At 53.1% G+C, this 27,959-nt stretch overlaps 1 protein-coding gene across 1 annotated transcript in view; it reads left to right on the top strand.

Annotated features, from left to right (window-relative positions):
* The first annotated feature begins 9,149 nt into the window (after positions 1-9,149).
* The window catches only part of SFRP1 (secreted frizzled related protein 1), a 35,527-nt gene continuing 16,717 nt past the window's right edge, over positions 9,150-27,959 (top strand). The window contains exons 1-2 of the mRNA XM_032468788.1: positions 9,150-9,927; positions 14,509-14,586. Of these exons, the coding sequence (XP_032324679.1) occupies positions 9,402-9,927; positions 14,509-14,586 (604 nt within the window). The 5' untranslated portion in view covers positions 9,150-9,401. The remainder of the gene's footprint in view (positions 9,928-14,508; positions 14,587-27,959) is intronic.

The following is a 27,959-nucleotide window of genomic DNA, read 5'->3' on the forward strand; positions in this document are numbered from 1 at the left end:
GAAAGCTTTTCACGCCAGAGGAGTTCAGGCAGACCTTGGAAAGCACTCCAAGGCTGAGAGGCATTACTGGGGAAGTTGATATTAATGGTGCTTATACTGTGTATTAAGCAATTTGGTTAATAGACTGCAGTTAAAAATAAAGAACAAAAGGGTTGGATGGACAAATGATTCTTTCCTGTGTTTAAGGATTATGGCTTTCTTGTAACACTGTAAACGTTAGAAGGACCCATAAAAGGCAATGCTTGTCTAGTGACATATTAAATATGATAAAACCAAGAACTGCTGGAAGATTCCAGAAGCCTCCAGATACACAGCTGTTTACATTGCAGCATGTGGGTAAGCAAGCATGGTCTGTTTGCCCCTGGCTGCTGCAGTCAGTCTCGGAGGGGCCACGGGGCAGCCCTTCTGTGTTCCCTGCTCTTGGCTTGCTAGCACCCCTGAAGCGCCGTATCCTTAAGAAAAGAGAGCTGCCTGTCCACCCTCTCAGCCTGTGAACTTGATTTCATGGTCAAAAAAGCATCTGAATGCTCTGTACCTGGGATGGCATATGAACCTCTCAGTGATTTAGCGTCCCCATCTGAAAAGTAGGGATCTGTAAGATTCTCCCAGTGGATTGCTAAAGCGAGGGATACAGAGCAATGTGGGTGCCCATGTATGACAAATCCACTGACACCTAGAAATAGGGTGTTTTGTAGCCAGAGGGACCAAAAAGGAGAAAGACACACAAATTTCCAAGCATGTGAAAGAATTTCTCAGGATGGTGCCTCTCAGCCTGAACTATGCAGGAGATTCACCTACAAATCTTTTTACAATGCAGATTCTGACTGAATATTCTGAATCTCAGGGTGGGGCCTGAGATTCTGCATTTCTGACAAGATCCCAGAAGATACTGATGTTGATGGTCTGGGGACCACACTTTGAATAGTAAAGTCTTAGGGAACAGTAAAAATTAAAACTTTCAGCCTTTGGGTTTCCTGTCTGCTGTGAGAGTCTCTAAACTAGAGACCTGTGTCACTTAGGTTTGTTTCCAGCTGGATTTCAACCCAAGTGGATTTCCACATGTGAGGCAGAGAGACTGCAGGTCCCGCCCGACAAGAATTCCAGGGTCAGCTGCTCAGGTCATTGCTTCTGCCTCAGCCTCTTTCCATCTTTCTGTCCCTCCACTCTAGTGTGTGGTCATTTATCTGCATGTTTGCGGTCTCATGGTTGCAAGATAGCTGCTGAGTCTCCTGGTAACACATCTGAATTCCAGGCAGGCAGAAGCAGGAGAGGGCCAAGGCACATGCCTTCTAAGGCTATCTGTTTCAAAATGCTTTCCAGGTTGCCCCACTTAACCTGCACTTACTTCTCACTGCTCGGGGCTGGGTCTTGGGACTTGTCTCATTCAGTGATCCCATGTTGATTAACCCGGCAGGCTAAGCATTGAAGACACAAGGACAAAAAGGATATAGCGTCTGTCCTCACAAAGCTTCTAGAGAAGCCCCAGACATGTAAACAAGCAAAGAGTATTTGAGGAGGGGTGCTGATATAGCTGTGGTGTCCACGGGCAAACAGGGGACTGTCCTGGCCACTTCTAGCAGGGAGACCCTGGGGAGTGGCCAGTTAAGAGAAGGCAGGGGAGCTGAGTCTTGGGTATGGGCTGGGAGGACAGCCAGTCTGCGGGGACAGCATGAGATCAAGAGGAGGCGGGAGGCAGCTTGGTGCATTCTGGGAACAGCACATCCTCTCCCACCTCTGTTGGAACTACTCCAATGCTGGGATGCCACCGGCACACCTGTAGGGCTGCACAGGTGGTTTTTGTCTGGCATACAATCTGATTGGTTGTGCCATACTGGGTTTTAAGTATTCTTAATATCACCCCTGGGAAGACCAGGGCGCTCTCAAAATGTTCAGGCCCCAGAGAGGACCATAGACCTCCTGCCTTACACCCTGGACCAGTGCAGGGAGCCCTCCCCTCTGCATGGCTCAGTCTTTTCTCCACTGGAGCCCTTCCTCTGGGCATCCACACGATGGCAGGTCGATGACACATGGTTTGGGGGCAGCTGCCTGCACAGAGCACTGTGTTCTCCCTGGCAACCCAGGAAAGGCCAGGTCACCCTTCCTTGCTGCAATCTCAAAGCCCCCTCACTTCAGACCCCCTGCAGGCCCTCGCTACTCCATCCTACTCTTCTTTGGTCCCAGGACCTACAGGAAGACACCTCAGGCACTTGCCCATGTCCAGACCTATCTCTCCATCCCTCCCTCTTTGAAAACCATCTTTTCCTGCTAGCTGGCCTCTTGGAAGGGTCTGATCAATGGACTTGTGATGATGTTGATAACTGCCAAAGGCTCTCTGGGTTTCTGTCAATTAATCCCAATGCAGAGTCAAAAGGATTAGAATCCAAAGCTGGGTGTTCCTGACCCAAGTCTGTCCTGCAGCGGAGCACAGTGGTGGCAAGACTGCTGGTGAGGGTCCCACCACTCAGAGCTTCCGGGTCTTCTGTAAAATGGGAATAATGAACTTCTCTGCCAGCTCAGAGGCTTTTTGTAAGGCCCAAATGCGATACCACGGGGTAGAGTGCAAACTGCGGAAGACCGCAGGGAGGCAGCTCATGACTGGGGAGGAGAGGACAGTGTGCCTGAACCCAGATGGGCAGGGCCTCTCAGACAGGATGCGTTATTCAGGCAGAGGGACTCTGAGGTAGGGGGGTCTCCCCACTGTGGATGGAGACCATGGAGGTGGCCGCCTTCCCAGCACAGGTGTGGTCACCAGACCTGCCGGGCATGCTCCCATCCTTCCCCAGCTCCTCATTTATATCAAACCCATGAGGAGGCGGTGGGGCCATCTGGCTCGCCTGCATCCCTGGGAGGGTTAGGTAAATAAGCACACAGCTCCTTAGGGAACGTGTCCCCTCTGGCTGCACCCCCGCCCCGCCCCTCCCTGTAGGCATCCCCGCAGATTTATGGACCTCCTGTCACCGAAAGTATGTGCCACTTCACTTTTACCGCCCAGATCGCCAGAGGGGAGGGCTTCCTAAAGGCCCATTTTCCCTACTCTTTGGTGTCCCAGCGAAGCCTGGAGCTCTGAAGCCGGCCCTGGCACGAGGTCTCACTCTGCAGAGCCCCTTCTAGCTTCTCTAGCCCCTCGTTCCCTCCCCGGTGCTGTCAGAGGCTCCCAGGAACCCCCACCTTCTGGGTACCAGACCGTTTTAAACAAGGTTGCGTTAGCATCTGGGGGTCAGTGTCCACACAGGATTTACAGGAGGTTCTATTTTCCAGGAATCTGCCAGTATCTTCACCAGCTCACCCGCCGCCCATCCGTTGCTGAGCGGCCTACTTGGTGCAGGCCCTGGGGGAGAGGTGATCTGGACCGGTATCTGTCCACGAGGTAGGCTCTGAGAATCAGAGGGATGCGGAGAGAAAGGCTCAACCTGCCATGACTGGCTCTGAAGATGGAGGAGGGGGCCACGAGCCAAGGAATGTGGGTGCCTCCAGAAGCTGGAAAAAGCAGAAAAAAATCCTAGAGCCTCTGGAAGGAACACAGTCTTGCCAACATCTTGATTGTAGCCCAGAGAGAAGTCGGACTTCCCAAACGGTAAGATGATAATACATCTTAACAGAAGTCCCACGCCCCGTTTGCCATTGTTGTATATAAGTAGCTGACCCTCAGTTCCCTTAGGATTCAGATCTAGGAAAGATGATCCTTTCCTACAAAGAGAACTATGTGAGTTATTCATGCGTACTTCTTGCCCTGGTTCTCAGGAAATGCAACGCAAAATCAATGCTCAAGCATTGTACCACTTTTCACCTGGGTTTTTCACAGATCTGCCTCCTTTTACTACATATTTATGCATTTAGTTGGGTGGAGGGTCTTAATGAGCACTTTCTGGATGCCTGGCCCCATGCTTGGTCGTGGGGTTGCAGAGATAACTGAGACAAAATAAGACACGACGTTGGCCCTCCAAGAGCTCCTAGTCATGCAGTAGGCACTCCAAAGCAGCAGTTACAAAACATCAGCACAAGTGTGGTAATGAAGGACGTTCTGGATGCAGGGAAGAGAGAGCGGTTAATCTGACTAGGGGTAGAAGAGAGAGATGATGGGCCAAGAGGGGGTCAGGCAAGGCTGCTGGGAGGAGGCCATGCTTGCAGGATGGGTTTGCCAGGTAGAATACAGGACACCCATTTCGACTTAAATTTCAGATAAACGAGGAACAATGTACAGTATAGGTATCTCCTTTGCGATATTTGGCACATACTTGTACTAAAAAAAAATTTCTTGCTCATCTGAAATTCAAATTTTACCGGGCACCCTCTATTTCCATTTGCTAATCTGGGAACTCCGGGACTTGGAGTTTGTTCAAAGGTGACGGAGGGTGTTACGGAGAAAAAAGCATGTGCAAACAGCACGTGCAAAGGATGGGAAGCAAGAAGCGGGCTGTTGAGTTGGGAAATTGGAGGGTGAGAAGAGGTAGGGGCAGGAGGTGAGGCTGGAGAGACACTGGAGGGCAAGATTTTTTTTCATTTTTTAAAATTGAAGTATGGTTCATTTACAATGTTTCAGGTGTACAGCAAAGTGATTCAGTTATACATATATATACATACATATATATATATTTTTTTCAGATTCTTCCCCATTATAGATTATTACAAAATATTGAATATAGTTCCCTGTGCTATACAATAGGTCTTTGTTTATTATCTATTTTATATATGGTAATCCCAAACTTCTAATTTATCCCACCTACCCTTTTCCCCTTTGCTAATCATAAGTTTGTTTTCTATGTCTGTAAGACTATTTCTGCTTTGTAAATAAGTTCATTGTATCCTTTTTAAAAAGATGCCACATATAAATGATATCATATGATATTCGTCTTTCTCTGTCTGCCTTACTTCACTTAGTGTGATCATCTCCAAGTCCATCCATGTTGTTGCTGAATGGCATTATTTTATTCTTTTTTATGGCCGAATAACATTCCATTGTATATATGTACCACATCTTCTTTATCCAACAGTCTGTCGATGGGCATTCAGGTTGGTTCCACGTTGGAGGGCAAGGTCCTGATGTTTTCCTGGAGTCTGGACTTTTTCCTGTAGACAGTCTAAAAGTCTGCAAGGATTTTAATCAGAGAAACAGCCCGTTCGTTTGAAATGTTATGTTAAAAGTATGTGTTTTTAGTTTCTCTCTTTTCTGGAAGGTGATATAACGATGCTACAATTTATATATTTATAAATATGTTAGTAGTTTCATAAATGAATACAGATTGCCAAGCCCAATTTGGCAAAGCCTTGTCTGGGGAGTGAGAGGGCAGGTCTATCTGAGCGATGGGACAGGGACTGTGTGACTGTGGCCTTGAGTTTCAGGGCATGGCTGACAGCACTTCCCCAAGTCCACTGCTGGTGGATTAGGGTGGGCACTGATGCTCGGGTGGCCCAGGGAGGAGAAATTACAGGGAGTAGAGTCTCCCTTCAGGAAAGGAAGAACTTTCCACTGACGTTGCCTGAGCCTGGCGGCTGGGTCCCAAAGACGTGAAAGGGTCCAGTGCTGGTGGCAGGTGCTCAGCCAGCCCCCATCGAGAAAGGGGCAGAAGTTCAACAATCCTGTCTTGTCCCACTTAAGAATCTGTGAGGAGGGTGGCTCTCATGGTAAGTGTTCTTAACCCAATTAAAAAAAAAAACACAAATAAAAAGATGCAGAGGGGTGCTTGCCCTGGGAGGAGGAGGGGCTGGACTATGCCTTTGACTTCAAATTTTTATGATCCTTCCAGGATATTCCCAAATCCCAGACAGCAAGTCAGGCCAGCACTTGAGTCAGAGGGGCTTGGGAGCCACAGTGTGCCCGTGGTATTAGCACCTCCACAGAAGCGGGGTGTAAGAGAAGTCTGTCCAAGCCAGAACATTACTGTGCCTCGTGGTGTCTTGTACAGATCACCCCTTTAAATGCTTCAGACTACAAGAGCCTAACTGTGTGCCTCACTGACACAGGATGTTGAGAATCCACATATTTTATTTCCTGAGGCAGCGGGACTGGCATTAATAGCTCCGACTTACAGATGAGAACTCAGCCCAGTGAGGCAAGTGGGAGTCACCCAGCCCATAAGGAGCAGAACTGAGACGGTACCCTGTATTTCCTGACTCTGGGTCAGAATGCTTTTTTCCATGTTGCATCAGACCCACCCCCACCCAGCCACAGAAGGAGACCCTCCTGCCCTGCTGTACCGTTCCTGGCTGATGGAGAGGATGCTGGAGTGTCCTGAGAGAGGGTCATAAAAATCACTGATGATCTGATAATGAAATGGAATAGGAGAAACAGACCAGAAAGTTCACCCCACCCCCGCCTTGTTTTTCTAGAAGAAGGCAGACAGCAGCTCAGGGTGTGGGAAGAGCCACCAGGCAGGCACCGGGGGACCCTGCTTGGCCTACAGTCAGCTTTGGGTGATGGAGAGACAGAAGAATGCCTCCTTAAGCTGGGGTGATGTAGCAAGAGGAAACACACTTCCAATTTTTATGTATAGGCATCTGGCACAGTGAGAAAATCAGAACTTTTTTGAAATGGAAAACTCAAGTTTAAAGTTGTATTTTGCCCCCATTCATTCAAGGAGGAAAGATGTTTCTCCTGGCTCACAGCTCCCGGGATACCTGGAGATCCCTGGTTTCTGGGAGCTCTGTCATGCCTATAACATGCTTAAAGAAACTTTGTTCGAGAACTTTCTCCTCTACATGCACATTCTTGCCATTAGGGGAAGGGATAGTGGGCTTCAAAGGGCAAAGTTTTGATCATATGGAAAAGAACAAAAGAAGAAATTTACCATTGCATGCACCCCTAAAATACAAAGTCTGCCTGGCTCTGTTCTACAGTACATGGACTGAACAGAGATGGGCAGTCATTCTCCCAAATCCCAGCTGTGGGTTAAAATTGGTCAGTGAGACTGAGACTTGAGCTCTTCCTTTCCAGCGGGGCCTTGGGAGGAGCCAGAAATGCACTGGGTTTAGGATGCTGGGGTCTTCCACCCACACTCCCCTTATGTCCTTGGGACAATCATGTCCCCTGGCATGCCCCAAGGGGCCTCTCACTAAAGCAGTAAGGCCATTTGGGGATGATAATCAATGGGGAATGACCAGCCCTAGGCTAGACCTTCCCATGAACGGATTTGTGAGATTTCCTCCTAACTCGAGACCCCCAGATCTGGTGGAGATGTAGTCAACTGGATTAATTTCCAGAATTTTAACAGTGGGCAGACCCAAGTCCTCCTAGCATTTAGGGAAATTGTGCAAACACGAGCAAGAGGTGGGTTAAGCTTGGATCCAGAGGGGAGAGGATGTTACCTGCTACCGCAACTCTTGGCAATGAGTGAGGAAACAGACACATTTGCCTTGGGATGGAGGGCCTGGCTGGAGGAGAGAAAAGGACCCATACCAAACCGCATTTTTCTCTAACTGCCCCTTGAACTGAGATACAGTTGCCTGGTCTCCTGCGGTCTATTCTGTGTCTGTGAGGAATGTCTTCCCCAGCTTCTCAGGGCTGAGCATTACCAATTGTTTAGGGATTAACCCTTTGCCATCCAAAGTCTTGCTCTCTCTGCATTTCTTTCCCTCCACACTGCCCCTCTGGCTCTAAGGCCCCTTTCATCAGCTTAGAAATGACAGAGAAGCGGGCCATCTGCAGATGGCTCCTGTGTGCCCGGTGGAGCCCCCCTCTCTGTAGAGGCACGAGCGCTTTAAGAAACGAGGCTCACTTCTTTAAAAACTCTAGCCGTTTTCCTTGGAATCTGTCCATCAAGAAATTTGGTCTGCAGAGTCGAAAGCAAGCTTCCCCAGAGTTTTACAAACAAGCGGGCCCAGCAAGACAGCACCTCCTCCGGTGTCTGCCTTGAGCTCTGAGCTCTGAGGCCCATTTGCCCCCTGGGGTGATGCCACATTGCGCAGATTCAGTTTTCAGTCTTCCCGGCCTCTCTCCGCCCCACGTGTCAGGACACAAGCAGGGTGGAGACCCCGCGAACCTCAAGAACAGCTTGTGGCTGTCTCCTGTCCCTGGGGTCAGTCTAGCTTTCAGGAACTTGCCCCTCCCTCTCAGGGATCCGTTTGAAACATACAAAGAATCGCCAGGAACTCTGAGGTGGAGGGTGGCAAGAGGACTTCTGTTCCTGGGGGGCTGGACGAAAAGGTGGGGCTGGGTTTCTGCTAATAGTCTCCTCTAGCCTTAACGAGGAGCCTTGGTTGCTGACTTGAGGTTTGTCGGCCAGCTCTGAATGTAGCATGTGTGCCTGAGTAATGGACTTGATATTTACACAAGCCACTCTGATAAGTGCACATGTGTTTTTAATGTTTTGGCTTTCAATACCACAAACATGTCAACGTGCATATGCGTGCACACGCAGACGTGCTGTCGGGCTGGGCCTTGAGTAGAGGTGTTTTTTTTTTTTTTTCTCTTTTCTTTCCTTCTTTTTAAAAACTGCCCCCCCACCCCCCACCCCAAAGCTAACACCTTTGTGAACACTCTTTCCCGCCACACTTGCCTCCCGGCTGTCTGTCGGAGGGCCATCATCCGGTTGCCCCACCTGGAAAGGCGTGCATTTTTAAGGCAACAAACAGCCGGACTCCACCTTCCCCTGGTCTTTGCGGGACCCCAGCCCAACGGGCTGGGGATTTAAAAGCGGACCTCCCTCGCTGCAGCCTTTCTGAGCCTGGGTTTGTCTGAAACGGGCCCATCTTCGTACCGTAGCCACAGAAAACAAAACCGAGGAGGTGGGCTGCTGGGCTGCGGCGTAAAGTTAGGGAAAAGTGTTTTTAAAAAAAAACACAACTCTTCATTATCTCCTGGACAGGCAAGGACTGTTAAGGTTCCTTACTTTCCTGCCATCCGAGTCAAGTTAATCGCAGCGTTGAACATCGTCTTTATCCACTGCACACTTCTATCCGTCCCCTCTCTTCTTTCCTCCCCCACCTCTCTTCTTCTCTCCCCGCACCCTTCTTCCTTGCTTTATTTATTTTTTGGGTTTTGTTTTTTAAGGGGTGTTGACCTGCGCTGAGTTCTAGGGGAGCCGACCCCTCCTGCCCGCCCGGCGATTGGCTGGCGGCGCGGGTGACTGACGGGCGGGCCGAGTGCGCTCGCGGCGGCGGCCGCTGATTGGCTGGCGCGGGCTCGGAGGGCTCGGCCGCGGGAGCGCCGGGCACTCGGGTCCCGCCGCCTCGGGAGCCGGGCCGCACTCGGGCCGCGCGCTCGCCTCCCCGCGCGAGCTTCCCCAGGGCCGCCCCCGCCAGCGCCGGGCAGGAGCGCGCGGCCGCCGAGCCGGGCGCGGGTGCGGACGGCGCCTTTTGTCCCGTCCCCCCGGGGGGGTGGAGGGGGATTCCTGGAAGTTCGCGGCGGGACGCGCGCGGGGAGGCGGCCGAGGACGCCCCACGTCGCGGGGGCCGGGGCGCCGAGCATGGGCGGCGGGCGCTGGGCCGCGGCGGGCGTGCTGCTGGCGCTGGCCGCCGGGCTCCTGGCCGCGGGCTCGGCCAGCGAGTACGACTACGTGAGCTTCCAGTCGGACATCGGCGCGTACCAGAGCGGGCGCTTCTACACCAAGCCGCCGCAGTGCGTGGACATCCCGGTGGACCTGCGGCTGTGCCACAACGTGGGCTACAAGAAGATGGTGCTGCCCAACCTGCTGGAGCACGAGACCATGGCCGAGGTGAAGCAGCAGGCCAGCAGCTGGGTGCCCCTGCTCAACAAGAACTGCCACATCGGCACCCAGGTCTTCCTCTGCTCGCTCTTCGCGCCCGTCTGCCTGGACCGGCCCATCTACCCGTGCCGCTGGCTCTGCGAGGCCGTGCGCGACTCGTGCGAGCCGGTCATGCAGTTCTTCGGCTTCTACTGGCCCGAGATGCTCAAGTGTGACAAGTTCCCCGAGGGCGACGTCTGCATCGCCATGACCCCGCCCAACGCCACCGAGGCCTCCAAGCCCCAAGGTGAGGCGGGGGCACCCCCGGGGCTGGCCGCGCCGCGCCGCGCCCCGGAGCGGGGACTTGCTCCGGAGAGGTTGCTCTCAGCCGCGCGGAGCGGCCCCAGGAGCTTCCAGCCGGTCCGGGGCGGTGCGCGCACCCGGTCCCGGTCCTGGAGCCGCTGTCCCGGGGTCCAGTCTCGCTCTGTCGGTACCTGAAACAAAGCCTTAGCTCCGAGTCCGAGGAGAGCGAGCTCTTCTCTCCTCTGGGAGGGAACCCAGTCCCCATCGGAGTTTTCAGCCCTTCAGATGGGATGCCCCGGGGGAGAAACACCCAAACCCCAAATCTGGAAAGCTCAGAAGGGCCAAGAAAATGCTAAGGCGCAGCTTTATTTTCTTAGGTTCGAGGAGGATTTCTTTCTTTCTTTTTTTTTAAAACGCTTTCCTTAGCTAGTCGTTCCGCTAAGTAGATGCAGGACTGGTGCAGAACTGGCCGGAGGAAAAAAAGTTCAGCAACTGTAGGGCTTTCTGTTTCTCCACCCCTTCCAGGTAACAGCTCTAGAGGCTTGGGGGATGGAAAGTCCCTTCTCACTCTTTCCTGCATACCCCCTGCTTCTCTCATTTACACAAATCCGCAGGTAATTAGAAAGATAAAATTGTTATTAGCTCATTGTTCTGGTCTCCTCGGGGAGCGGGGCTCTGCAAATTGGAGACTTTCCTAACAGCCTCCCCGACGGGAGCGAGGTTCCTCTCAGAACCCCCCTCCCACTTAAAGGGCAGTTCTTCAGGGAGAGGGGGAAAATCATCCCGGGGAGGCAACAAAACAAAGTGGAACAAAACAAGTTAACAAGCAAGCAAAACAAAACAAAAAACCCAAAAAACCCAAAACCCAAAACCCAAAACCAAAAACCAAAAACCAAAAACCAAACAAACAAAAACAAGCCAGCACGGTGAATTCCGCCAGGAATTCGGCGGAAGCAGAGTTGAGGCTCAAAGATGTGGAGGTTGTCAGGGACAGGGAGCCGGACTCTGGGTGCGGGGCACAGGTTCCAAGGGCTTTTTTAGGGAAGAGCTTAGGATGGGGGGACCCGCTGCTTGCTGGCTTAGCTTATCTTCAAGTGATGCCAAGGCAAACTGTCCACCGAGGAGTGTGCTCCACGGAGTGAGGGTGGGGTGGTCTGGGGAAAGGGCACCCTCAACTTTGAATGCCCCGGCTTATTCCAGAGAAGGGGGAGATGGGTCCAGAGTGGCCGACGTGGGGTGGCAGGCCCCGAGGGTGGGAAAGACAGCAGCCTGCCCGCAGTGGCCAGGTCCGGGCACCGCTGCTGTCCCCTCCTGAGGGTGTCTGCACAGGGTTAACCTTGGGGAGGTGCAGCCCTCTGAGGAGAGCTGAGCCGAGCCGTTACCTGGAGCAAACAAAGCACTTTGTGTTCTGTCCGTGTGCGACGCACGGGGCTTGCCTTCTCCCCTTCCTTGCCGCTGGCTGCTGGCCGGGAGATCAGCCCAGAGAGGCCGCGGCCAGCTCTGCTGGGGCTGAGTGCATTCCCAACTGTCTGTTTCTGGCGCAGTCAGTGTCAGAAACTTTCCAGGTGGATTGCCTTTCGACAGGAAGGTAGAAGGACTGGCAGGGGTGCCTATACTTTTGAAGGAACAAGAATCCTCCCAAATCCACCCCCCCCCCGGAACGTCAGGGATCGTGGGACAGAAACCAAAGAACTGCTGTCTTCTTGAAGCCTTTTACTCCTGACCTTTGCACCATCTCCTCCGTCCTTTCCCTCCATCCCAGGAGTGTGCAGATAGTCACCTTCCCGAGCCAAGCTGCAAACAGAACAGCGGTGATGGGACCAGGGACCAGACAGGTGGGGGACTTGGGACCTGGTTTTCTCCCTGCCGTGTTTTTGGTGCGAGGCTCTGCCCTGAGAGGGCACCGCTGCTCCCCAGGACTGGAGCCCCTCGGTGGGAGGGAGCCCCCCAGGACTTGCTCTGGCCACCGGCTGTCAGCACAGAAGTGGGAGGGCTGCGCGCCCAGGGTTGAGACAGACACAACTGCTGGTCCTCGTAACCTTGCGGCTGGCGGCTCTGGAGTAAGAACTGGTACTTTTGGCTGAGACTGCGTGCACCTGCACGACTGTCATCCTTTCTTCTTTTTATTCTGTAAGATTAAAACTGAATTTTCCAAGCAGCGGCATATCTCTGCATGCCGTAGGCTGGATTCTGTTCACATACTTGGGCAAGTGCCGTTGGGGATGTTGGGCAGGACTTTACGGCCACATGTTATTAAAGATAAACTTGATCCTGAGAAATGAGTCAAAGGACACTGCCCCACCCCCTGCCACTGCCAAAGGCTGAAGCCCAGGCTCATCAGCGTCTGTTATGGGAGAGGCAGTTTTGTGTGCGTGTGTGTGTTTGAGGGATGTGCCATGTACATACATCTGCGCTGATTTTTTTTTTAATTCACTTAATCCTGATTCCAGTGTTGGACTTTCTACTCTCCTCCCCGTTTTAGTTTTTGGTTCTTTGGTTTTAAATATTATTTGAAATACATCTTAAAATAGCGATTTAGTTCTGCCTCCGATGGATGACTGGGTGAGTTTCTCCTGCTAAGGCCCCAAAGGATGATCCGGAGAGGGCACAGATGAACTTGCCCCACACAGTGTGTAGCTGCTCCAGAGTGGGCTGCGAGAAAAGTTGAGGTAGGGAAAAGCCACGCTAACCCACGGAGCTCACCCCGGCCAGCTCCTGCCCCCCTGGGAGACCTTGAAGGCCAAATGTAGCAGATGGGACTGAGAAAAATGCCCGTGTGGTGGCCAGAGCTGTCGGCCACCAGTCGGATCGGGGACCTCAGGGTGTCCAGGCAAGATGATGTGAGTGAGCGGAGGGCAGGGAGACCCGGTGTTTATATCCTGGTAGTCCTGTCCTGCTACTTGTGGGCGAGGTTATTATATGCATAGAACTTTGCAGCGTGATGACTTCCACTTAAAAAAAAAAAAGTAATCCAAACCAGGAAAGCCCCAAAGCACAGTTCACCCTCCTGATGTAGGGACCGTGGTCCTTCCCATATTATGGGACTTCCTTTCCTTGTTTTTCTTCTCACGGAAGCAAGAACCACAATGCTGGGTAAGTTTTTCCCTTTTGTCGGAAACACGACCTCTGGAATCCAGTCTGAAGTTCTGGCTGAAAAGCAATTTTCCAACATCTGAGCCAAAAGATAGCCCCACAGTCTTCTGCTTGGAGCGTGGCTGTGGTTCTTGCTGCAGAAAGAATCTGGACTGTGTTTGGCCCCGGGAACAGAGTTAAAGGTGGGAGAGGAATCTGTCCATAAAGAGTAAGGCACGGGCGGTCTCTGCCAGGCCTCGCAGGAACCCTACATGGAAGTGGGGGATGGTCGCTCGGGACCAGCTGTGTCCCGGGGGCCCACTGGCTGGAGAGAGCTGTGCAGCTCCCTCCTCATCCACCATGGGAGGCTCTGCTCACATGTCTGAACCGTAGGAGGTCTGGAAGCCCAAGAGGATGCTGCCATAGGAGCCATGGGGAGGGAAGGGGAGGAGGGGGACAGAGAGCCTTATGTCAGAGCTGAAGTTGCTCAGCACAGTATCCTCCCCTGGGGTGACTCTCCTGCAGCTCCAGCCTGGCGTGGCCTCCAGTGCTGTGCTGCGGGTGGCGAGCTCTTAGAAGGAAGGTTTTCTTCCTAGACCATGGGTTCAGCTCCAGGTGGTCTGATAGATGATGAGGATGATGGTGAGATGGTGGCGGCGGCGACAGCTGCCTCACCTTCTGGGGATGCCACTGGGCTGCCTCCTCCCTGTCCTTCCATGGAGCCCCTTTACCTCCTGGGGTTCCCTCCAGCACCAGCAGCATTTGGCTTGGAGGAGCCGCTGGCCCTGGCCTCTGCGAAGCCTCCTCCCCCGGGCGCAGCCGCCTCCAGTGGCCCCCACGCCTGCGGCACACACACCTCTTCTTCAAAGCACTTCACAGTGTGAAAACACCTCCAGAGGGTCTCTCCTGTCTGGTCCCGCAGTGTCCTCCCATTTGGCTGCACGGCTGGTGCCGACCCCAGCCCTCGCCCCGTAGGATCTCCCAGCAATAGGCCTTCTGGGGAGAAGGGCTCAGGGCCTGGGGTTGGAGTTTGTGAGTCCTGCTGAGTTTCTTTCTTGGCTCCCAGAGAGCTGGCTGGATGGATCTGCTGTCTGGTGGGGAGTTTGGGAACCAGCAGGGGGCAGGAATGGGGTGGGCGTATGTCAAGGAAAGGGGGGAAAGAACAGAACACAAACACCGGGTAGACGTGGCTTGGTTACAAGCTAGCTTTTCCTAGAGGCTCACCACACCTGGTCAAGCCATGATTCATAGGACCTGCCCCATTCAGCCCCAGATATGTTGGTCTTAATCACTATCATATTCAGCAGCTTCTAGTCCCCCAATTTTCAAGAAACTCTGTGTCTGTTTATGGCCTCCAGGACTCTTTTTGTCTCAGGCTGCCCTTGAGAAATTCCAGAAGACCTTTAACTCCTTTCAGCCTGGTCCCAGGGCTGATCTCTGCCCCAGGGGTGGTTCCTCCCTGCGGCCCCACGCCTGTAACTCACAGCTCCTGTTCTCCCCTTTCCCTCCCCAGGCACGCCGGTGTGTCCTCCGTGTGACAACGAGTTGAAATCTGAAGCCATAATTGAGCATCTCTGTGCCAGCGAGTTTGGTAAGAAAGCACCCCTGGCTCTTCCCGGTCCGCATCCCTGGTGCACAGAGCCTGTTGGAACATCTTTCTGTATGTTCTCTACCTCCATCTGCCCTTGGGTGTGTGGGATCACTGGACAGGTTTGGGGGGACCTTCTGTAGGCGTGGAGGAAGGCAGGCTTGGGGAGAGTTGGAGAGGAACTGGGGGAAACCAGGAGGTACCGCGGGCGACTCTGGCTGGCCTCTCCACACGGCTCTTTTTCCATCCACCCCTAGGTGTCAGCACTACTCTGCCCAGGACCTGGGAGGGGAGCATCCAGGCTTAGGGCATTCAGAGCTGGGGGCAGCTGTCAGGTCTTTCTAGGCAAGGAAGCTGACAGCCCCACCATGGGGAGATTTCCCTTCCTTCTTCCCAAATCAGTCCGGGTTAAAAAGGAATTTCTGATCAGTGCTTGCAGCCCCAGGAGAAGGCTGGATGTGGCCCCGCGGGGCTGATCTCAGGGGGTCTTGCAGAGACAGTCTGCAGAGTCCCACAGCCCCACACTGCCTGAGTGACATGCTTTTTTTCCACAAACTGGGTTGAGATTCCTTCCCAAAGACACACAAGGGCATCAAGAAAAAAGGATGTAAATAAAATCTCTCAGAAATCCTGGTGAGAAGTCTTTTGCTGCATGGGGGTGGGGGCGAGGGCGGGGCAGGGGTGGGAGAGCAGGAAGAGTCTTCCCCGTTGGGGCTGTGGTCCCGAAGGATCTTGACAGGAGACGACACTCAAGGGCCGCTGTTAGATTTCACTGACCCTCTTCGTATGTCGTAAATCACCACACTCGTGTTGAGAAGTCGGCTCCCTGACATGTCAGCAAATCCCGGGAATCATGTTAGAATAACTCTGAAAGGTAGTATATTAGCTGATGTTTTATGCTCAGATGACTTCTGTCCGGCTCAGCCCCTGTGGGAAGCGTGGTGGGAAACCTGGGACTGAGTGTGTGGGGGCGGGTCCTGCCTTCACTGGGGGATCAAATTCCTGCTGTCCAATCATTCCTTGATCCACATGTCTAGTCATTCAACGTTTCTGGTTTTTTTTTTTTTAAACTGGGTCTTTTTTTTTATTGAAGTATAATCAGTTTACAGTGTTGTGTTAATTTCTGGTGTACAACATAGTGATTCATTTATACATATATATTCCTTTTCATATTCTTTTTCATTATCAGCTATTAGAAGGCATTGAATATAGTTCCCTGTGCTATACAGTAGGACCTTGCTGTTTGTCTATTTTATATATAGTAGTGTGTATCTGTAAATCCCAAACTCCCAATTTATCCTTCCCCACCCCCTTTCCCTGCTGGTAACCATAAGTCTGTGAGTCTGTCTTTGTTTTGTAAGTAAGTTCATTTGTGTCTTTTTTTTTTTTTCAGATTTCACATATAAATGAAATCATATGATATTTTTTCTTTCTCTGTCTGACTTACTTCACTTAGAATGACGATCTCCACATCCATCCATGTTGCTGTAAATGGCATTATTTTATTCTTTTTTATGACCGAGTAGTATTCCATTGTATAAATATACCATAACTTCTTTATCCAGTCATCTTCAATGGACATTTAGGTGGCTTCCATGTCTTGGCTATTGCAAATAGTGCTGCTGTAAACATTGGGGTGCATGTGTCTTTTTTTTTTTTTTTTGAGTGCAGAACGCTGTGCTAAATACTGTGTCCAAAAATACTGACCTAGAATAGAATAGATTAAATTTTCATTTCAATAGTTTCTTAACCCCGACCAAACACGAATCAGTGCTTTCCTAGAGAATCGTGGGGTCATTTTATAAGTCACCGGCTGTGGGACTCAAGGCAAAGTTCATGTTCCGGAGCTGTGAGAAGAGAATCCACGTCTTCATGCTCAGAAGTTTTGTCTGGAACTTACTAACCCGGATTCACTGGGGGTTTTGTGGCAGCTAGTTGAACAAGAGCCATTCCCTAGACACGGGCTGATGAGACAAACCTTGGGAAAGAATTTGAATGTGAAGATTGCCATTTTGGTGAAGGGCAACAGTCTAGAGGGTGCTCAGGTGACCCCCTTGGGGATGGACATCCTCTCCCCACCACAGTGGACGCCTACTCAGTCAGCAAGTCCCCAGCTCCCTGCGTGCGGCGCCAGGAATGTATCTCATTTTAAGCACACAGGGCTTAGCGAATCTGAGTGATTAGCAGTTTGGGCCTGTGTTCCATTCGCTCTGAGATTATCTTCTTGAGTTCCTGGGACTTTTGAGTTCTTCTGGATCCTCCAGGTCATCTTATCAAGTCCACTTATTTCATAAATAAAGCATCTGACTTTCCCCGCTGGAATTCTTTTGCTCTGTCATGCTGCCTTCTCCACTTAAGATGAGCAGCCGCTGGGCTTGGTCCTAGAGGCATGTGTCTCCTCTGCACGGATGTGCTGGACACCAGACGTCTTTTTCTGGGTGCAGGAGAGATTTTTCTGGGTTTTTCGTTTGTCATGTTCTCATCGAGCAATAAATAGGATTTTTTTTTTCTATCTCTTTCTCTGCAGAGGCTGAGCTCAGCTCTGCCCTTCTCAGCATCCCAGAGAATGCAGCCTTGTTGAGAAACTTGTTTCCTAGCTCAGTTCACTTCAAGTAAGCGAGGCAGTCAGCCACGCTGATGGGATTCGGTTAGGAAACAAAGAAATTCAGCAATGCCAGCTGACACACAACGGAGAAGAGAAAGAATGTTTTAGTCCCCACTCCAGGGATCAGACTTTGCATTAAGTAGCCCTGACATCCCCGGTGTGATGACATCAGGTTGTCGGAGGGCCCTCTGGGAGCTCCAGGAACAAGGGTGCATTCCTTCTGGGTCAGCACGCACTCGCCCTCTGCCTGTGCAGCCTCAGCGTCCTGCCGCCGCCGCCGAGGAGCTGGACTTGCCCAACCCATTACCGCCTCCCCCAGGCGGCGTGCATTTTGAACTCCCCGGCGGGTCTGCTTGGCCACCAGTCTCTCCACCCCTGCACTGTACCTCCTGAGTTCAGAGCACTTTTTCCCCCCAACAGGGAAAAGCATCAGTAGAAACACCTGCGTGCTGATGTTCAGGAATGCAGCTGGATCAGCCTGGATCAGGCACCAGATGTGTGGAAGCCAGAAGTTAGATGATGCAAAGTCTCTGAATTCAACATGGCAGCCTTCCTGCCCACTGGGCATCAATTAGGAGGCCCAGCCCCGCGTTTTGTTCTCGCTCGGCTTTTCCTGCTGTCTGACAACAGGGGGTTGCTCTTTTCTCTTCGACAGGTCAATATATTATTTGCAAGCTGGCACAGTAATAATCCTGCTGTTCACAGCTCGCCGCCCATGACCGTCTTGCCTTCAGCTTAGCTTATCCCACGGATGGGAAGATCTGATTTAGCGTGGCTGGGAGGTTAGGACCCCGCCTCTGGCCACTCTCTCTAGTTTCTCCAAGATCTGTAAACACCCTTAAGCGTTTCTGGTAGAAATGTGCAGGGTAATATTCTCCTAAGATAGTTCAGAGCTTCCGTTTGTATTGGCTTCTGCTTTGCTTTGTTTTGTTTTGTTTTGGAGAGTTCAGGGGACAACTTCTTGAGGTCAGTATTTCCTTGCTGGTGGAAAAAGATTTCTTGGCCCCCAGAAACTTTCCCTGCCTTCTGGAAGCATTTTTCACCCCCTAGTTTATATGTTTCCTCATAAAGGGTAAAACTGTACGTTGCAACACTAAAATGAGTCAAATAGGAGAGAGGAAAAAAAAAAATCGGCTCTCGCTATTAGTATTTGGGACTATTTCCTAGAAGAAACATTCTCAGCTTCCTGCACCTTCAGTAATTTGGTCTCACTCTGCCTCACTCTTCCTTCAAGGTGTCTTGGCTGCGCTGCCGTCGGGAGGCCCAGTATTTTACTTCTGAAGGGGCAGTCTGATTTCTTGCAAAAAGTAGGCTCAGCCTTTCCAAGCTAAACCTTGGGTTTCCTCCCGCAGAGGAGGAGGAGAAGTGGCTGCCAGCGCAGTCATTGCAACGTCTGTCGGGGCTGCCTGAGAGCAGGGGTCTGTCTCTGGTACCGTATTCCACCTAGTGTAAGACACCGCTTTGTGGCGAGATGAGCTGTTCATCACACGGGAGATGCACCGCCGACGAAGGAAGCACACTTCACGGTAAAATGCGCGGAGGGTCTGTGTGCTAGAGTGAACAAAACAAGGCCTGTTTGGGCTTAAATTGTCCTTGGCACGGCGTCTTACGCACGGTCGGCATAAAACAAAAATTGGTCAGACACGTGTACAAAGGACGAGGAAGAGCAGGGAGGTGGTTTGGACTCCTGTTTTGGAAGAAGAGAAAGTGCCTTCCCAAATGAATGTGTAAAACTTGTTGACGTTCCAGGAAAACTACATGCGCTGTTTTGGGTGACTGAGTGTATATGTAAAAAAAAAAGCCTTAATGTCCAGGAATCTAAGTAAAATTCAATAGGCACGGAGGAGGGAACCGTAACCCCGAGGTAGGGAGTTGGCAGCTGAAAACAACTGGTTTTTATTGTCACTGAAGATCTCGAGAATGCACATCCTGTGCGCAGATCTGTCAATAGTTGGAAGGAATCGTACGGCACCTGATGTTCGGGGAAACGTGGGGCCGACGCACCCTGCAAGTGCAACTCGCGGCTCGAGGCCCGCAGCCGCTCCCGAGTACCCCTCCCACGATGGGGGCGGCTTCTTCCAGGCAGAAACCACGGCTGGGCCAGGCTTTGGGAGTCTTCGAATTGGCCGGGTGGGTTGTGACAGCCCGGCCACAGTCCCCGAGTGGAGAGTTCCTTAGCAGGCTGGACCTGGGGGTCTGGCAGGAGGAATCAGGTCCTGGGCAGTTCGGGCTGAGGTTCCTCAGGGACCACCTTGCACTGTGAAACTACATCGAGGAACCGTGAGGAAAAGCAGGGGAAAAAGAGCGAGATTTTCCCCTGTGGTGAGCAGGGTGCACCCTCTCTCCACATCAAATTCTCTCCTGAGTGTAACTAGCAGGAAGATACTAAGATAAGGCAAATGTCAACGAAAAACATTTTCTTTGGCCTTTTCGAACCTATGAAAAGTGGACCGAAGCATGGGAAAGGGTACAGAAACCCAGGACCCACAGATGGCGCCATACTGCCGGGAGCTGGGTTCAGGTCTCCCCCTGCCACTCTCTGGACGCCCTGCAGCACAGGGCCACCTCCTGACCTCTCCAGGCCCCAGTTTCTGTATGAAATTGCAGTGAGTATCCAGGACGGGTTTTGATGAGGAGCAGGTGAGCTAGGGTGAGGGGCCCAGCACAGGGGCCAGACTCAGTGTTTGTCCTGGTGGTCTTGTCAGGGGCAGAGTATGAGGTCTCCTTCCATGCTTGTCACCAAAGAAGTGGGGGCGCAGCTCAGAGACTCGGTCCTCGGCTCTGCTCTCAGCGGGTCCGTGGGACTCTCCTGTTTCCAGCCCTGCTCTGTCTCGCATCCTGCTGGAATGATCGCTCTCTTTGACCTGAGACCTTTGGGTGTGGGCACAGTGGGTTGGGGACTGGGTGACATATGGCTTCTCCCTCTTGGCGGATGAGTACGCCTCCAACCAGGTGATTCCTCGGGACAGTCAGTGGCCACCTGTGAGGTGTGTGTGTCCTTTGAAGTGCCCTCCAGCCTGCAATTCTGGGACTCTCCCACCCTCCCTATCTTTAAAAAAAAATGTATTGTGGACAAATACAGAGAACCTGAAATTGACCATTTTCATCATGTTTAAGTGTGCAGTTTAGTGGCATTATGTGCGTTCCCACTGTGGTGCTTCCATTGTCACCATCCATCTTTGGCTATTTTTCCATCCCAAGCTGAAAACTCTGTGCCCATCACCAGATCCCCATCCCCCCACAGTTCCCGGCAGCCACCAGGCCACTTTGTGTCTCTGGGAATCTGACTACTCCAGGGACCGCGTGTAAGTGGAATCCTACAGCATTTGTCCTTTCGTGTCTGGCTTATTTCACTGAGCAAAATGTCCTCCTTATCATTTGATGTATATATAAGCGGTCCCGGGGATGGAGATCACGGGAAGGGTTTACCCTCAAATTCACCCCTGTCCCCTGCAGCTTTTCCAGGGGTGGGCAGAGGAGGAGGGGGCGAGGGATGAGCTGCGATCGGGGCCGGGGTGGGGGTGCTGTCAGCTCCTCAGTACCCCTTTGGCGTTCTCAAGATCTGTTGAGCTGGATGGGAGGGACCTCAAAGATTAGCCAGTTCAGGGCCCTCACCTTACAGACCGAGGAAAACAAAACTCAGGTAAAGGAGTTAGTCATCAGATTGCCCAAGGCCGCTCCCCTGGCATCCCGTCCAGTTTTTGTTCCCAGCATCTCTCCGCTGGGTCGCCAGTCCAGATTCCACACCCTTCCTCCTTCGTGTCCTCTCATGCTCATCACTCTCCCCGCCTGCCAGGAACTGTGCAGGACGCTCTCTGGGAAGGGGCGTTGGGTGCCCCGGCGCTGTTTTCAGAGTTTGTGGGATATAAACAGACTGCTGTCTGCGCTAACACGGGGGAAGAGCTCGGGGGTCGTTGCTCTCTTTCTCTGTGGGGAGGCAGACGGTGAGTCGAAAGAATGCAGGCTTTGGGCCAGACACACTTGAATTCAATCCCAACCTCATAAGCTGTGTGACCACCGGAAAGTTTCTTAACCTTCCTGAGCCTGTCCCTTCAGTTGCAAAATGTAGAAGGTGATTCCTCTGGGACTGTGTTGGGAGGAGAATTGGGTCAATCAAGTGTGTTCAGTCCCTGGAACATGCTGGCTGCTCAATCCATAATCATTACTATTTTTAAATTTCCTATTTAAAAATATTTAATTTATTTAGTTTGTTTTGGGGGGGCGGAGTAATTAGGTGTATTTATTTATTTATTTATTTATTTATTTATTTATTTATTTATTTATGTGGAGGATCTCGTGCATGCTGAGCACATACGCTACTACACCCTCCACGCTCCCCGTCCCCATAAGCATCATTATTGCTTCTTATTGGAAAAAAATTGTTTCAGGATGGAAATTGGCCTAGGTAGGATGATTTGAGCACTAATGGAGTTAGCTTGCTCGGCAAAAAAATTTTAGGAAATGGAATGGAATGTCCTGATTAATTCTCTGGTTTGCAGGAGGATTGAACTGGAACAACCTCTTAAAAAAAAAAAAAAACAAAACCCATTTGAGAAAACTTTAACAGTTTTCTGTGGCTTCAAGGTGTTGGAGTTAACCAAACCAAAACAAACCCAAACCAAACGAAACCAGAAACAACCCTGTAAATAAGAGAAGTGAGGCGGTCTGGACTTCCGTTAAATGACGCCCTTAGGTCACTGTAAAAATGGAAGCCGTCAGACAGTTACACCATGTGGAGCTTGGACCAAGTATTTACTGAGTCCAGGGTGCGCCTGCTGAAGGTTGTTCTTCTGAGTGTTTGTGTGATGTTTAGAAATCTTATTCCTGATATGAGCTTTTCTGCTCATAATTGCTTGGGTCTAAGAGAGCCCTGAGAGCCCTGGGATGTTCTCAGCTTTTCTCAAGCACTGTCTCTGGGACGCTGTTCACTTTTTTTCCAACAGCTGCCTTGTAACATTTGTGAGATGCACGCCTGTTAGCCAAAACATAGGCTATATTCAGAAGCACGCGAGCATTTACATATTGGCAGATTTCGTCCAGTTTCGCAGAAACGAGCCAGGAGCTCCAATCCGTATTTATTTTTCAAAGGATAGCAAATGGCCAAAGAGATCAGGGCCTCGCCCTGCCCCAGCCTGCTCGGAGCAGCCAATTAAGCATGCATTAGCTTAGGAAGGCTTCTCAAAGGCCTATAGATTGCACTTGAAATCTTTGTTTAGTCTTTCAGGAACACTGTCACACGGATGATTTATCAAAGAAAGTTGTTTATCTGGCAGTAAAATAAACTCCGGGCCTGTTCAGACTAAGATTTCTTGTGAATTTCTACCAAGGTAAACACTGGTAACTGGCAGGTTGCAGATTCCGTGTGAAAGCCAGACACATACAATAAATATTGGAGCGACAGCTTCGCTATGTCAGAGGCCAGGCCTGTCACCAGCGCTGTCACTCCCGCCTGGCCCCAGGGGACATGGCACTGCCGCCAGGCCGGCGGGGCCACCAGATGCAGGACTGGGCCTGGGCCGGTGGGTACTGGAGCCGCCCCTGCGGTGCAGGGCTCCCTGGGCTCAAGGGCCGCTTAGTGCTGGCACCGGGGACTTCCTGGTTCAGAGGGGGCAGGTCTCAGGGTGGTGTCCGCCAGCTCACCCCGACAGCCCGTGAAGAGTGATGAGGGAAGAGAACCAGAAGCCGCCAGCTTACGTTTCTTTGCCAGTAGACGTGGGCGGAAGCAAATTGGCAGGGGCCTGGGACGTGTGGAAGGATTTGGACCCCGGGGCGGGTGCGGTGGTGGGTGGGGGTGACATCGCTGGTGGATTCTGCCCAGCATGAAGGGTGGTGGCAGAGGGCGCTCAGATGCTTGCCCGGGGTCTCTGGCTTTGCTTGTTGGGGGCTGGGAGAGTGCCGTTTGGGAACAAAGAGGGCAGATCCAGGCCTGTGAGTGGCACCTGTGAGAAGGAGGGCGGGACTGAGGGAACCAGTGAAGGAGCTGAGCCTCCCAGGTCCTTCCGAGGGAGACATTGAGGCCACTCTCTATTGTGGCTCTTCGGGGAGGGGCTGCTGAGTTATAAACTGCTTCTTCCCAGGCAGAAGCCTCGGGGTCACCCCAGCCCTGATCGGGGTCCTTACAGCAGGACGGAGGTTGAAGGTGTTGGCAGGTACCTCCCGCGACTTAGGCCCCATCCTGGGTCCTTCCCATCCTGACTTCCTCGGCGGGTCAGGGAGGGGAAGTGAGGACCCTGAGAAAAGATGATGTTTGTGTCACCTGTGAGGATTGTGGGGTGGGGGTTTGGGTTGCCGTTTGAGAATGAGCGGGGTCGGTCTCCCATGGTTGGAGGGGCTGGTGTGTGAGGCCAGACAGCTCTTTAGGGATTGCTGTGCGGGTTGTAGATGCTCACCGGCCTGCAGGTATTTGGGGGAATAAAGGAGTATTTCTTAGGGCAGGAATGAAGGGAGAGCTCTCACAGCAAATTCTGAAAGGCTGTCTGTGAGTCGTAAAGAGATGCCAAAAGTGTGCTTTGGCTGCGGGGAACCATTAGGACCCAGCTTCCCTCAACTCTGCTCTCTCTCGTTCAGGCGGGGTTACGAGAGGGGATTTCTATCTTTCTCCTCTCTCTCTCTCTCATTTTCTCTGGACATTTCCTGCTGGGAGCCCCTCAGATGTGTTCTCTGCTCTCTGTGCACCCTTTGAAAATGAGTTCCCTCTGCTGTGTCTTCCACAGCAAATCTGGCCAGCTTCGGATATGGCTTTGTGACTGGGTGAGATCCCTGCCTCCGTGGCTGTGGCAGCGGGGCCAGAAATGGAGTCTGGAATAAACCTGTTGAACCCTCAGCCCGAACGTAGCTCTCACCTGTGCACATCAGTGCAGACAGGGGAGGTCCACGTCCATCCTTTCTCCTGCAGCCTTTCGGGCTGGATTCTCAGTGAGAAGGCCCGCTCTGAGCCACCCTGACGCTCATGCCTGGGTCAGACCGGTCGGCAGCTGGGGAGCGCTGGAGGGGGAGGCGGTGTGTCTCTGGTGAGTTCATAGGAGGACCAGGGCCCCTCCCCCTGCCTGTTCCCAGGGCCAGCTAGAGGCCAAGGGGCTTCTGTCCTGCCTCTCAGGCCTTCGCACCCTACACTTCTGTGCTAGTCCGTGGGGCGTTTTCTGCCCTTGAGGGGGAAGCACTTCAACGAACCAGTCAGGCGCTGGCCTTAGAGTGGTAGCAGGTGCCCCTGAACTGAATGGAGGCTGCGTCACATCGCGTGCGGACTCACAGGCTGGTGCACCCAAGGGCGGTGGTGCAGGGCAGCTGGTCGGGGGTGGTTCCTGCCCTCTGACAGCTTACCGCGGAGACGGGATGGAGAGGCGAAAACAAACAGAACCCCGTGTCGTCAGACGCCGAAATCTCTGTGGTGGGTCAGCGCTGGGGCTGCGGGAGCGCGGACGAGGGAGCCGTTTTCTGGGGACAGGTCGGGGGAAGCGCCCGAGGGAAGACGCCTGGTGGTGTCCTCCAAGGGGTTGGTTGGAGTTTGTCAGGCTGAAAATGTGGGCGGAGGAAGAGTATTCTCAGCCGAGGAGCCCGCAGAGAACCGGACTCGGAGGCTGACGCCACCTGTGTGTTGGGGACTGGGGACTCTCTTCGTGATTGTCTTCTAAGGCGCACGGGGGGGGAAAGCAGCTGGAAACGAGATTGACAGAGTCGGCAGAAGTCAGCGCAGGACCTTGAACGCCATGCTGAAGAAAGGGGCATTCGTCTCGTTGGCAATGAGAGGCATCAGGAGAGTATTTTTAAAAATGTTACTGTCACTCACGTCTTAAAAGAGGGCCTTGGGTGGGGAGCTGGGGGAGGAGGAGGGAAGGAGGGGAAGATGGGGAGGGGAGGAGGGGGAGGAGGGGAGGAGACCTGGAGAGGTGCTCATTCATCCAAAGTGATGCCACGTACAGCCTGAGGCCTCGGGGTGAGATGTTTGGGACAGGAGAGCCGGCAGGCTCAGGTCAGTGCTGGCCGGGCCCAGACCAGCTATGGGCCACCCACTAGAAGGTGTCCCTGTAGGCTGTTCTGATGAGGCCAGCCCGTGGCCCAGCCACCTGGGGAAGGGCCATCTGCTGTGGTCAGGGACCCTGGGAGACCTTTGCTAGGGATGCACGGAGCAGGAGCCAAAGCCTGTAATCAGCTCACACGCGGGGCACCGCAGAGCTGGGCATTACCGAGGGCGGTGGCCATTAGGAGCTGTCATAAAGTCCCCGACTTCTCTCCAGACCTTGTTAGCGGCCCAGGCAGGTGGCGCACACAGCCAGCCAGCCCCGCGGTCGGTGGTCTGGTGACGGCAGATCTGGGGCCCGAGGAGCTTAGGCAGCCCGGGTGTCTGGGGCCTCCTGGAGAAGGGAGGTGAGAGGAGCTGCAGCCATGGAAGGCCCTAGGGGGAGGCCTGGGATGGGGAGCGGGTGTGGTTTGTGTGTGTGTGTCCACATCTGAGTGTGCGTGGGTGAGTCAGGTGCGGGTGTAGACGCGAGCCGTGTGCATGTACATGTGCTGGTCTGCACACAGAGGATCTGCCTGGCCAGTGTGGGTGCCAGTCACCTCTCCGAGATGCCCTGGCCTCTTTCAGGAGCTTAGTCTGCACAGATCAGGTCAGACGCTTTCTTCTCTCCCCGTGGTTTCAGAGAGAGGCCTTCCAGAACATGCCACAGGCTGATTCCTCTGACTCGGGAAGGCTTTAGAACCCCAGACGGACTTCTCCGCAGGGTGCCTCCGTGCGCGCCCAGGGCCACCTTGGCCGGTTGGGGAACCCTCCTGTGACCTCAGTGTCTTGTTTATTCCCCCAAATGCCAGCTGGGCCTGTTCTGTTAGTTTCCAGTGCTTGCGGCAAGTCCCTGTAGAACTGCTGGCTCTCTGGGCTGGAGCCACTTCCCAGCGGATTCCAGCGGTCAGCAGGGATTGTCTTAAGTCGCGTGACGTAATCCCTGGGATATAAAAATTGTATCGGGAAGAACAGGCATGGCCTTAGGTGTCACATGGACCTGAGTTCAAGGCCTGGTTCTGCCACACACAGTGTCAGCTCAGGCAAGCCCCGTGGACTCAGTTTACCCGCCTGTCAAACACCAAAAATACAGACTTCTGTGTGAGGAGATAACGTGAGACCTGAGAGACAGTCACACCAATCCTGGAGTCCTGGGATCTGATCCGGCGATACCACAATCAGCTTCGTGACTCGGCCAGTCAGGAAGTCCCTGAGCCCATTTCCTTAAGCAAATTGAAGGGGCCACCCTCCGTGACCTCTAAGGCTCTTTCCAGCCCTGAAATCGCACGGTTTCGTTCCGCGAAGCTCTGTGACTTGGTTTCTCCGTAAACATCTCTGTGGGCTCCTCCCTGCTCCCCAGGAGCGCTCTCTGGGGACATGGGGCTTCATCTCAGGCACACGTGGAAAAGAGCTGCTGTGCAGAGGAGTGCGACACCCCGGGGCCCCCAGCGACACGGGATGCCGCCCTCAAGTCCCCGACCTCACGCCTGGGCCCGCTTCTCGGGAGGGAGGTGCCGGCCCCGGTGGTGCAAAGTAGAACCTCGAAGCCATTCCGAGCTGCGTGTCTTTGCGGCGAAGACCAGGTGGCTTGGAGCTCCTGATTCCTGGGGAGCAGTCCTGTCTTCCAGTTGCCAGAGAGGAGGCCCAGCGGATCTGGAATAAAGCACAGACCCCAGGTGGGCCTCCATCCCCTGCCCTTTCCTGCACGCAGGCAGGGCCATCTGCTCCACCTCTGCTCCTGGCATCAGCTTTCCCGGTGACTTCGCCTTCCCAGTTGTGTAACTGTGTGTGTGTGTGTGTGTGTGTGTACACGCGCACGTGTGCACGTGCTGGGGGGGCTGGTGGGAAGGCAGAGTGCAGAGGCGGCTTCTCTGGGAAGGAGGGGCGTCTGTAGCCTGGGTTGATTTCCGGGTGACTGACAGCTCCTCGTCTGCACCCTTCTTCCCTTACAGACTTAATGTGTCTTCTGGCAGGTTTCCTCCCTTTGCATGATTACTTGGAGGAGGAACAGGCAGGCCCAGCAGGGAACAGCGTTCGCCTTTCCTTTGGCTCCTCATCCCAGCCCTGGCCCTCCTTCCCGACACTCTTGGGGCTCTTGGGGAGTCAGGGGGTTGGCGGGTGGGTGGAATCCGGTCTGGGCCAGCTGAGAACTCTCTGTGCGCCTGCCTGGCCCCAGGGGCCTTAGAACAAGAAACCCAAGCTGGAGCCAAACCCAAGCTTGTTCCTCTCTGGGAGGCCCCACAAAATAACCTCCAGCACAGGGCGCTGGCACACGGCTACTTGTGAAGCAGCCTGCGGGGTCACTGGCATCACCCTGGCTCTGGTTGTCTCATGGGGTGAGATTGAACCCTGGCTCTCTGTCACTTACTAGCTGGCGTCTTGTGGAAAATTATCCTCTTGTCTTAAAAGGTGAATATTGGTAGTACCGGCTTCACCAGGTCACAGTAAAGAACGCTAAGGCCCTTAGGACGGCACCTGGCCCTTGACGGTCAGTACCAGGGGTCCCTGAGGCAGACTGGGGAGGAGGCAGCAGAGGCCAGTGGTCGTCAGGGCACAATGGACTCAAGCAGACACAGAAAGCCAGCTTCCCGCAGCGGGGACTGATGCACGAGTCGTGGAAGGGATTTCCAAGGGGGAAGGTGCTGTCGGTCTGTAGTACCTGGCAAGGCAGAGGACATTCTGGACATGAGGTGGTCACCCCCTAGGGCTGCACGTCACATACCGCAGGGCCTGGCTCCTGGTGGCCACTGGGAGGCAGGGGGCATCTCCCAATAG

Source organism: Camelus ferus, chromosome 26 (genome assembly GCF_009834535.1).
Source record: "Camelus ferus isolate YT-003-E chromosome 26, BCGSAC_Cfer_1.0, whole genome shotgun sequence".
Classification (NCBI taxonomy): Eukaryota; Metazoa; Chordata; class Mammalia; order Artiodactyla; family Camelidae; genus Camelus; species Camelus ferus.